This window comes from Dendrobates tinctorius, unplaced genomic scaffold, assembly GCF_039654945.1.
Source record: "Dendrobates tinctorius isolate UK_male_01 unplaced genomic scaffold, ASM3965494v1 ptg000036l, whole genome shotgun sequence".
In the NCBI taxonomy this organism is placed as follows: domain Eukaryota; kingdom Metazoa; phylum Chordata; class Amphibia; order Anura; family Dendrobatidae; genus Dendrobates; species Dendrobates tinctorius.
This window is the reverse complement of record NW_027361704.1, coordinates 9,949,889-9,962,125: the sequence shown is the minus strand read 5'-3', so window position 1 is coordinate 9,962,125 and position 12,237 is coordinate 9,949,889. Positions and strand designations below refer to the sequence as shown.

General features: G+C 42.8%; 1 protein-coding gene across 6 annotated transcripts in view; it reads left to right on the top strand.

Moving 5' to 3' along the window:
- NME5 (NME/NM23 family member 5) overlaps window positions 1-12,237 on the top strand; it is a 235,439-nt gene that overhangs the window by 181,465 nt on the left and 41,737 nt on the right. For all 6 annotated transcript variants that reach the window (XM_073573716.1, XM_073573715.1, XM_073573714.1 and 3 more), the window contains one exon: window positions 6,824-6,942. In XM_073573716.1, the coding sequence (XP_073429817.1) occupies window positions 6,824-6,942 (119 nt within the window). The remainder of the gene's footprint in view (window positions 1-6,823; window positions 6,943-12,237) is intronic.

Here is a 12,237-nt window from a genome sequence, read left to right as displayed (position 1 = left end):
CCTGTTACCCTTGGGAAAATAAAAAAAATGGGGACTAACAGATGATGTTTGTTGAAAAAATACGATATTTTTATTTTCACGCCCGGTCGTTATAAACTTCTGTGAAGCACTGGGGGGTTCAAAGTGCTCACCACACATCTAGATAAGTTCATTAGGGGGTCTAGTTTCCAAAATGGGGTCACTTGTGGGGGGTTTCCACTGTTTAGGTACATCAGGGGCTCTCCAAACGCAACATGACACCTGCAGACCATTCCATCAAAGTCTGCATTCCAAAACGTCACTACTTCCCTTCCGAGCCCCGACGTGTGCCCATACAGTAGTTTTCTCCCACATATGAGGTATCAGCGTACTCAGGACAAATTGGACAACAACTTTTGGGGTCCAATTTCTCCTGTTACCCTTGGGAAAATAAAAAAATGGGGACTAAAAGATCATGTTTGTGGAAAAAATACGATTTTTTTATTTTCACGCCCGGACGTTATAAACTTCAGTGAAGCACTGGGGGGTTCAAAGTGCTCACCACACATCTAGATAAGTTCCTTGGGGGGTCTAGTTTCCAAAATGGTGTCATTTGTGGGGGGTTTCTACTGTTTTGGTACATCAGGGGCTTTCCTAATGCGACATGGTGTCCGATCTCAATTCCAGCCAAAAACGTCAAATGGCGCTGCTTCCCTTCCGAGCTCTGCCATACGCCCAAATAGTGGTTTACACCCACATGTGGGGTATCAGCGTACTCAGGATAAATTGCACAATATCTTTTAGGGTCCTGTTACTTTTGGAAAAATAAGAATTGAGGGTGAAAAGATCATTTTTGTGGAAAAAATATGATTTTTTAATTGTACTGCTGTACGTTATAAACTTCTGTGAAGCCCTTGGGGGTTCAAAGTTCTCACCACACATCTAGATAAGTTCCTTGGGGGGTCTAGATTCCAAAATGGTGTCATTTGTGGGGGGTTTCCACTGTTTTGGTACATCAGGGGTTTTCCAATCGCGACATGGTGTCCGATCTCAATTCTAGCCAAAAACGTCAAATGGCGCTGCTTCCCTTCCGAGCTCTGCTATGCGCCCAAATAGTCATTTACACCCACATATGGGGTATCAGCGTACTCAGGACAAATTGCACAATAACTTTTAGGGTCCTGTTACCCTTGGAAAAATAAAAATTGTGGGTGAAAAGATCATTTTTGTGGAAAAAATATGATTTTTTAATTGTACCGCTGTACGTTATAAACTTCTGTGAAGCCCTTGTGGGTTCAAAGTTCTCACCACATATCTAGATAAGTTCCTTGGGGGGTCTAGTTTCCAAAATGGGGTCACTTGTGGGGGGTTTCCACTGTTTAGGTACATCAGGGGCTCGCCAAACGTGACATGGCGTCCGATCTGAATTCCAGCCAATTTTGCATTGAAAAAGTCAAACGGCGCTCCTTCCATTCTGAGCTCTGCCATGCGCCGAAACAGTGGTTCCCCCCCACATATCAGGTATCAGCGTACTCAGGACAAATTGCACAATAACTTTTGCAGTCCAATTTCTCCTGTTACCCTTGGTAAAATAAAGAAAATTGAACCTGAAGTATTTTTTTTGTGAAAAAAAGTTAAATGTTCATTTTTTTTTAATATTCAAAAAATTCCTGTGACGCACCTAAAGGGTTAATAAACTTCTTGAATGTGGTTTTAAGCACCTTGAGGGGTGCAGTTTTTAGAATGGTGTCACTTTTGGGTATTTTCTATCATATAGACCCCTCAAAGTGGCTTCAAATGTGAAGTGGTCCCTAAAAATAAAATGGTGTTGCAAAAATGAGAAATCGCTGGTCAATTTTTAACCCTTATAACTTCCTAGCAAAAAAAAATTTTGGTTGCAAAATTGTGCTGATGTAAAGTAAACATGTGGGAAATGTTATGTATTAAGTTTTTTGTGTGCCGTATCGCTGTGATTTAAGGGCATAAAAATTCAAAGTTGGAAAATTGCGAAATTTTCAAAATTTTCGCCAAATTTCCATTTTTTTCACAAATAAACGCAAGTTATTTGAATGCAATTTTACCACTAACATGAAGTACAATATGTCACGAGAAAACAATGTCAGAATCACCGGGATCCATGAAAGCGTTCCAGAGTTATGACCTCATAAAGGTACAGTGGTCAGAATTGTAAAAATTGGCCCGGTAGTTAACGTGCAAACCACCCTTGGTAGTGAAGGGGTTAAAGGCCAAACTTGACCTAGCCTTTAAACGGATTGTGTCCTTTTAGAAAATGTTTCTTAATATTCTTAATACGCTCAGTTGATTTAAATTAACAAAATCTACTATATAATCGTCTAATTCTGTCTGTCTGTAACGGAAATCCTGCGTCGCTGATCGGTTGCTCCCGGTAGCTTCTGTAACTCAGCAATATAGCCACAACCAACTCTGCACTGATAAGTCAGCTGCAGATGTCTTCACAATTCAGGAGGTAAGCACAGGCAGCGATGACGTCACCAGCAGGGGTGGAGAAGCCAGAGAGCAGGAGAAATCAGTGGTCTCGGAGCAGATCTTCCGGGGCGGTGTGCCCTATGAAAGCGAAGTTAAAACCAACTCCTGACCCCTCAGCACACAAGGGGCATCTCCAAGGAAGGCAGCAGAGGATGTTCCGATACAACTTGAGCACCGACATGGATATCGCTGACAGCAATGATGTCACCAGTCTGGGAGGTGAAGTCGGGGAGCAGGAGGAGACAATGGTCTGCCGCATGATGTTCTAGAGCAGTGTGCCCGGTGAAAAAAAGTCCAAAATAGATCGCAGACCCCTCAGGCCATGAGGGGCATCCCCAAGGAAGGTGACAGAGGAAGATCCAAGATAATTTGAGCACCGACCCAGATACCGCTGATAGCGCTCACGTCACTGAACGTGGAGGAAGATGGCGCCCGCAGCAATCCTCCACAGGAACTTCACCAACGATGTGCCCTGCCTTAACTTGATCAGAGGAGGGCGAAAACCCCCCCGGTCGGCAAGGGGCAAGCCTGAGGCAGGACGCAGATGGTGTTCAGAAGGAAATCTCCACACCGCCCGAACACCAGGTAGCGGTGACGTCACCACAGAGGAGGAAGATGGCGCATGCAGCAGGCAGACACAGAACCTTCACCAACAGTGTGCCCAGGGAAAACAAGGTCATATGAGGGTCCAGCCCCCCGATCTGCAAGGAGCAATCCCAAAGTCGATCCCAGAAGCCTATCAAAAGCAATTTTCTACACCGCCCAAACAGCGGGTAGCAGTGACGTCACCAATTGGAAAAAAGATGGCGCCCACAGCGCTCAATGACAGGACCTTTAGCAGTGATGTGCCCAGTGATAGCATAGACAAAAAAGGGCAAAAAACCCCGGTTGGCACTGGGCAACCCTAAAGAAGGTGTATGTAGATGTCCTGAAGCAAAATTACATAGATGAAAAACGCTATTTGTAGGTATTAGTTGCGTTACCATGACAACCAATGTCCCATGCGGTTATATCCTCAGGTGAGAGGAGAGTTTCTCACAAATGACATAAGAACTGAAAAATATAAATAAAAAGAGGTTTTAATACCTCAGAAAATAGTTTCTCACAGGGACAGGCAATAGATCATTACAGCTGACCGGCGTAACCATAGCAACCCCTCAGGTGCCATTGGAAACAGATAAGCCAGAAAATGTTGCCAAAAACAAGAATTGTAGAAAAAATGTAATAAGTCTGCAAAAATATCTACTATATAATCGTCTAATTCTGTCTGTCTCTCTGTTTGTAACGGAAATCCCGCGTCTCTGATTGGTCACAGCCGGACGGGCGCAACCAATCATTGACAGGCGCAGTCCAGCCGCGAATCCCGCGTCGCTGATTGGTCGTGCCCGGGCGGGACCAATCAGCGACAGGCGCAGTCCGGCCGCGAATTGGCGCGGAATTCGAACGACGCACGCCACCCCTAGCCGCTGATCTCCCGACGGTTGCCGTGGGCCATCTCCTGCCGCACGGAGGTCAGCGGTGACGCAGCCGGGAGATGACCAGCACTAGCCTGATTGGTCATGCCCAGCCTGCCGTGATCACTCAGCGACAGGTGCAGTCCGCCCGCGAATTGCCACGGGATTTGAACCACGCTTTCTGATTGGTCGCGCCCGGCGACGTTACCTGGAAAATCCTGTGTATTCATTGCATTATTCTTAAATCTTCATAAATAAACTACATACATATTCTAGAATTCCCGATGCGTTAAAATCGGGCCACCATCTAGTGTGCAATAATTATCCCAAATCACCAAGATTAGTGCTTGGTTATATTGATGTGATGTCACCTTTGCAGTCAAACAACACAGATCGGGTAGCGGTGGAGAGACCGTCTTGGAGCCTAGAGAGAAAATTTTTCTAAAAGGAAAAGCCTGTTTTAGGGGTCAAAATGCAGCATATTAAATGGGTGTGTACTATTTCACAAGATATGAGTATTCTCTAACACATTTCTGGAAAGTGTATGGGTTCTCTTTAACCTCTTAATGACCTATGATGTATATTTTTGCTGTGGGTTGCTCAGGACTGTATAACTTCAGGTTATCAGCTGAGCTTGCTTCATACCAGGCAGATGATGGCCATGTTATATAGCCGTCATCTGACTGTAACTTTAGCAAGCTGAGCGAAATGGCATAGGGGTCTGGGGGGCATGGCTATCCATGTGGTTTCACTGTACCTGTTTTGAATTTTGAGTATCTACATGCTACTAGGATATTAGGTCTGTTTGGTGATCAATATGGACTGATTTAAAGGAAGTTTAACATTACACGCTTTATTTTATAATTATGTAAGCAGCTTTTTTTATTCAAACAGATTAATTTATGGTAGGTGTACTAATTACAACTATATTGGTAGCTGTTATTGTCTAATTCTATGCTCTGTGATGGGGCCTTGTATACTTATCCATATTATGCACATGCACTTTATTAACTATTGGCCTTTAGAACACCTTACTATTTTTCCAGCAGTCATTTGGGTCAATATGCTTGCAACACCTTTACCTAGAACAGTTTAAGCCTAGCAGACCTCTTGCAATACTACTCTATTTTGTAATGCATCTGATGTAGCCCAGCCACATTACATTGCCTCTCTTTATTGGAGTATTGTTCCAACCTTGTTTTTTGTATTTTGTTTTTGTATTATTTATCATACTAATAAAAATTATTGTTTTAACTAGGCTAGTATCTTTTTTTCCTGTGGCATTAAATAGAGCTACTAGGGATTGTGTATATTTATGCTCTGTTGAAAGGGTCTGTACACTTAGGACATACCGTATGTGAATTAATAGATAAAGAAATATATACAAAATAAATAAATTTGGTGTGCCCCCAAAAAAGGCTAATTTATCAAACTATAAAATAAAAGGAAAACTCTATAGCTGCAAATATAGGGTCAATGGCAGGTAAATAGCGTTACAATACTGGCGGTCAACCTTATTGTAAGTGCAGCTACCAACTTTATTCCTCCTGGGGGCCACAGGCTTTCAGTCATAGCGGCGTGCACAGAGCGGTTTCTTTCACCGTTCACAGCAGAGCTCACTACATTATCAGCGGAGGTCGTAAGCAAGCGCCAGCACTTTGGCTATTTGTTCTGCTGAAATGCCCAGCGGAGCTGGTTGTCAGTGTGCTGTGGCATTCTTAGGCTAGGTTCACATTGCGATAGGGGCATCTGTTTAACGGATCGATTAAACGGATGCGCTAACGCTGATGTCATTTTTTACATCTTTTGTGCCCTAGGGCTAATGGTATGTATTTCACTACCATGCGTTAGCCATACAGGTCTATGCACAGCGAACGCATCCATTCGCTGTGCGCTAGACCTGACGCACCTGAAACCGCTGCAGACCGCGTTCGAGGGTGCGTCATGAAGTAACGCATCATCGCTAATGCATGCCGATATTGGTATGCGTTAGGATGCGTTACTATAATTGCGGCCAATGGGTGTGTTCACGCACCCGTTACATAGCATTAGTGCCACTAAGTAATGGATGTGCTCAACGCATGGCCCCTAATGCAATGTGAACCAAGCCTTAGACCTGCTGCTCATAGTATAGTAGTGACTGGAGCCGCTCTGTGCACGCCAGAGGAAATAGGTTTATTTTCTACCAGTAGCTGCCCTTTCAGTAAAGCAGCCAGTTGGCATTGTAATGTTATTTAGCTGCAGATTACCCTGTTGGTAAATAGTGTTTTTCAAGATCGCAGGTTCCCTTCAAACTGTACTTTAACCACCAAAACAAATCAAAACAATACAATTATTTTTTCTGTCTCTGCACTTCTGCCTCAAAAATACAATAAAAATGCAGTGAAAATTTTACGTGCCCCAAAATGGTATCAATAAAGATGACAGCTTAGCATGCAAAAACTAGCTCGATGGAAAAATAAAAAAGTTACAGGTCTCAGAAAATGCTCACAAAAGCAATTGTTTTTACAAGGTTCTGAATTTTTTTTAACTACTAAAATGTAAAAAAACTTTGTAAGTTTGGTATCACCTTAATTGTACAGAACTAAAGAATCGTATTTCCAGGTCATTTTTAACATACAATGAATGCCATAAAAACAGAACAATAGTGGAATTGCGTTTTTTTTTCTCCCTTTTAACCCTCTTGGAATTTGTTTCTGTTTTTCACTATATTATGTGGTAAAATGAATGTTGTCATTCAGAACTAACACTTGTCGCTCAGAAAATAAGCTCCTTATGACTATATTTCTGGGGAAAAAAATAACGTTATGGCTCTTGGAACACAGGGAGCAATTTTTTTGCTTTAATTGGCTTATGAAGTATGTTCTATGTTTTTCCAAATTAATGTTTTCATCATCTTTCAGCTCCAATTGAGCCTATGCCTGCTGGACAGAGTGCCTTGGATTATCTGGACCTTTTTGTTAATCCAACATTGCTTTCTGGATGTATTAATCTTTGCAAGCGGAAACCATCAGACCCATATGTATGTTAATTTACATATATTTCTTTAACATTATGTTATATATAGTCAGCAATTCATACAAGCAATGTTACTTAGTCAAGTACTCAGGTAACTCAACAGAACATGTAGTGATTATTTTCCTCCTACAATCTTGTATCATCTCCTTTATTTATTATGCTTTGCATATATAGTGCCATCATATTCTGCAGTGCTTTACAGACATTATCATCGTTCTCCCCATTGGGGCTCACAATCTAAATTCCCTTTCAGTATGTCTTTGGCATGTGGGAGGAAACCAAAGGGAGAACATACAAACTCCTTGCAGATGTTGTCCTTGGTGGGATTTGAACCCAGGACACTAATGCTGCAAAGAAACAGTGCTAACCACTGAGTGACCATGCTACCTTTCCTTGCCATGAGGTGCAGCAGAGACACTGACACATATGCTGTGCACAAAGGAATGGACCCTAATAATTAGGAAAGGACTTGTAAATAATACTCCCTGGGAATCATATGGTTTCCTTTCTTAACTCTTCACACCCCCAGCCTGTTTTCACCTTCCTGATCAGTCCAAATTTTACAATTCTGATCAGTGTCACTTTATGAGGTTTTGCAAATTGAGATTCTGATTTGGCTTTTATCCTAAGTCATATTACAAGACTCATTAGTAGAGTTGAGCGACTTTGGTCGGATCGGGTTTCGAATGTCATCCGCTCAATGACAACTTTTATTCCCCATTGACTTGCATTGGGGTCGGGTTTCAGACGAAACTCCGACTTTTTTTGCCCTAGTCGGACCACTTTCATCCGAAACAAATTTTGTTTCATTCGGGTTTCATGAAACCCGATCCGACCAAAGTCGCTCAACTCTACTCGTTAGGCCTGTTTCACACATCAGTTTGTGAGTTCAGTTAAAATCCGCCAAAATGGCGGAAAAAGGATCCGCGGGCGACGAAACACCAACGGGAGCCACTGGTCCGTTGGTGCGCTGGGATCCGCCGTTAAAGGAACCGCGCCTGGGGGAAAAAAAAACCTCATACCGGCGATGTAGCGGTATCCGGGAGCCGAAAGAAGAGAGCGGGCATCTGCATGTCGAGCGGGCATGGTTATGTCGCGGGATCAGTGAGGTCGCAGGCACGGAGATCTCGCAGGAGCAGTGAGGTCGCGGGCACAGAGATGTCGCGGGAGTGGGGACGGTGATGTCGGGCACGGAGATGTCGCAGGAGCGGGGACGGCACAGAGATGTTGCAGGAGCGGAGATGTCGGGCACGGAGATGTCGCGGGAGTGGTGAGGAGAGAGATTTTATTGGCTCCCGGAAGGGTTAATGGTGAAATTAGCGGACCGTCAACGAAATCATGGTCCGTTTCATCCGCCCGGGAGCCGCTAAAATCTTGGCGGATCCATACAAAACCGGGTGTGACGGACGACCATCAGTCAAGATCCGCCAATAATGTAAGTCTATAGGTGAAAAAAACGGATCCGCCCCTTTTTTGGCGGATCCGTTTTTTAAAAAATTGGCGGATCTTGACTGATGATAAAAAAAACTGATGTGTGAAACAGGCCTTAAAGGGTTGATTGTGACTTGTAGGATCGCTACTACCAATAGGTGGCGCTGTAGAGTAAAAGTCCTCTTTCTCTCTGAAGAGGCAATTTGCATACTTTATGAGGTGATAACTCTGGAATGCGTCAACATATTCCAGTCATTATGAGATTGTTAACCAAATAACCTAAGGCTGTGTGCACACGTTGTGGAATCTGCTGCGGATTGATCTGCACAGATTTTCAAAATTCGCAGATAAATCCGCAGGTCAAAAGGCCTGCGGTTTATCTGCGGATTATCCTGCGGTTTTACCATCTCCACAATGGAGGAGATGGTAAACCGCTGCGGAATCCGCAGAAAGAATTGACATGTCAATTCTTTCTGCAGTTTAGAAACCGCAGAAAATCTGTGCGGAAAATTCCGCAGCATCTGCACTGCGGTTTCCATTTCCCATAGGGAATAATGGTACTGTACACCGCAGCAGAAACTGCCAAATGCCAAAAGCGCTGCGGAACCGCAGCAGAATCCGCAGCGTGTGCACATACCCTAAAGAGACACCATTTAAAAAACTGCACCCCTCAGTGCTCAAAACCACATTCAAGAAGCTTATTAACCCTTTATGTGCTTCACATGATTTAAGCAATGTGGAAGGAAAAAACTGAAAATTTTTATCACAAAAATGTTGCTTTAGCCCCACATTTTTCATATTCACAAGGGTAATGGGAGAAAATTGATTGTACCATTTGTTGGGTAATTTCTCCTGAGTACAGGATACCCCATATGTAGTGGAAAACTACAGTTTGGGCACACAGCAGGGCTTGGAAAGAGCACCATTTGCCTTTAGGAGCGCAAAATTGGCTGGAGTAGATAGTGGAAGTGGGTCGCCCTCCCAGGACTGTGGGGTACTCTGTACCGGGCCGGGGTCTCAGAGGGAAGTGTCACAGCAGCGGTGACCCGGTCCGTGGCCCTGGGCACCCATGAAAAAGGGGTTAATGGTAGCTTCTTAAAGTTTAGGAGTGGATAATATGTGACGCCACCTGTGGTGATCGGCAATGAAGGGGTTAAGCCGACGCTGCAGACAGATCCTCTGGGACAGATAGTATATGGCAGCAAGATGTAATAGCTCCCCACAGGTAGAGCTGTAGTCCCAGGGCAGTGAGGATAGGTGTTGAGGAAGAGGGTGCAGTGTCTGGCGCAGTGATGTAGCAGTGCTGGAGAGGTTGCAGGAAGAAGGCAAGGACACAACAAGGTGCAGTTTCTTTACCTTTACTTTGCTTGGCAAATGCAGTCCAGAATCCAGATTACAGATGGAGCAGGAGCTGGCTAGCCTGGAAGCAACTTAGGAATCTCTATGCAGATGGGTTGTGTAGTCTCCTTCCTAGCGCTTAGTTTAGGTACTTGCAGTACTGTGCTGCACTGAAGTTCCACTTGCTTGTTCTCTTTAGAACTCCCTCGTATGGCAGACAGCAGTAGCCTCCTTCTTCTGGCTCACACGTTGCTGTTGTGCCTCCGAGTTATGTGGGAATAGAGCATTTACAGCTTCCTATTCCTCCGGTTTCTGTTGCAGGAACATCAGTATCCGTACAACCTTGGAGACCGGGCTCCAGATCATGCGCTATAGCTGGGAATGAGCCTGAACTCTCTGCTCAGTCTCCCAGCTCTTCTCCTCCACGTCCACACACGTTGCCCTCCTCACACAAACTCTCCTTTTCCCTTCCTGGCCCCCAGAGAGTAGCTCTTCCCCCAGTTTTGGTTCAGAGCTCCCTCTGCTGACCTGGAATGGGAACTGTGTTGTGTGTTGTGATTAACTGCTAGAGAGACCCTTTATTGCTTCCAAGCATGACATCACACTACCTAGGAGGAAGGTAATGCCACTGTGGCGACCATACTCCTGGGGGCGCCACATTCGCCTCTAGTGCAATTCAGTACTCCCAGACTGAAGAAAAACATGTAAACATATGAACAAATTAACTATTGTAACTGTTACAAGATATATAAGAAAAAATGAAAAATTACAAAAACCAAAGCTCAAAAATAGTCCTTGTGACGATTAGCCCATGCGTCAATGTCCATGGTCCATTTCCTGAGCAATTGGTAAACTATGTACAAGGATTGTTTTGGCCACACATAGTCCTGTGGCCCAATTGTCCATCAAAAATCAAAAGAAGATATTCAAAAAGGGGTTCTTACAGAGTCTCTGTAGGCACAAAACTTGAAACGTTGCATATTTACATTTTAACATTTACATAACTTACTTATATATGAAACCTTAGGGGTGGTATACCTTGGGTACTACAGACAGACCTACGTAGCACTGGTGTTGTTGGGGACCTTAATGGATGCCTTGTGTTAACTACTGGTGTAGTGTGTGTTGTACTGGCTACACTGCTGTTGGTTCTGCGTAGCACAGGAATATGAAAAGATTTACTCAAGGGTGGATAGAAATGAAAAATACCACAAGATCAGAGCAGAATGTGCAGCATGAATGATACAATGATAAAATAATAAAGATGATAATAATAAATGGCAAAGTTTTTGTGGAAAAAATGCCTTTATTAAAATATTGGCACAACAATTAAGTACATTAAAATTATATATGTATATATATAAAAATAAAGAAGAAAAAATAATAATAAAATATACAACCACATTTGCGGTATACTTATGTATACTGGAAAACCCGTTCCATAACAAAAAAGGCTAAATTAATAATACAGGTAGAGGAGTGCATAATTATAGTGACACAAAAAAATACATTAATAAATGTGCCAAAAGTGCAATTGTGCAAATAATACAAAGCGCCCTAAGGCGTGTGCTTTTGGAACAAAAAAATACCTGTAAGCCAATAGCCGCAATGTGGATAGTATAGTAACGCGTGTGGGGCGCCTTAGGGCGCTTTGTATTATTTGCACAATTGCACTTTTGCACTTTTGGCACATTTATTAATGTATTTTTTTGTGTCACTATAATTATGCACTCCTCTACCTGTATTATTAATTTAGCCTTTTTTGTTATGGAACGGGTTTTCCAGTATACATAAGTATACCGCAAATGTGGTTGTATATTTTATTATTATTTTTTCTTCTTTATTTTTATATATATACATATATAATTTTAATTTACTTAATTGTTGTGCCAATATTTTAATAAAGGCATTTTTTCCACAAAAACTTTGCCATTTATTATTATCATCTTTATTATTTTATCATTGTATCATCATTCATGCTGCACATTCTGCTCTGATCTTGTGGTATTTTTCATTTCTATCCACCCTTGAGTAAATCTTTTCATACACACCGGATGGTCTGCCATCCTTTTCTTGGGAGATTGGTTCAATCACACTTTTTTATATATTTATATCTTTATTTATATTAATGTGATTATTACATTTTATATTAGTATTTCGTGTGTTTGTATTTTTTTCCTTGTTCATTCTTGTAGCACAGGAATACTAGATTTCCTAGGACCACTTCTACTCACTGTGGGCATGACAGATTCACCACTGGCAGGGTGAGAATTCTCTTGTTCCACTGCTGGTGTGGCATCCGCTACCTGTACTTGCTGGTTTTCAAGGTGGTCTTGAGTCACTTCTTCTTGCGCTACCAGTTGGGGAAAGGTCAAAACTGGCACCACTGTGGCTTGATTCGCTCTAGTCCAATTTGCAGGGAATTCTCCAAGTACAGTGCTGACCTTTTCTTCTTCTTTTTCTATGGGATGAAGGTTGTTTTGTTCTTCCACTCTGTCCTTTAGTTGGTCAGGGCACAGTTTCAGATGAT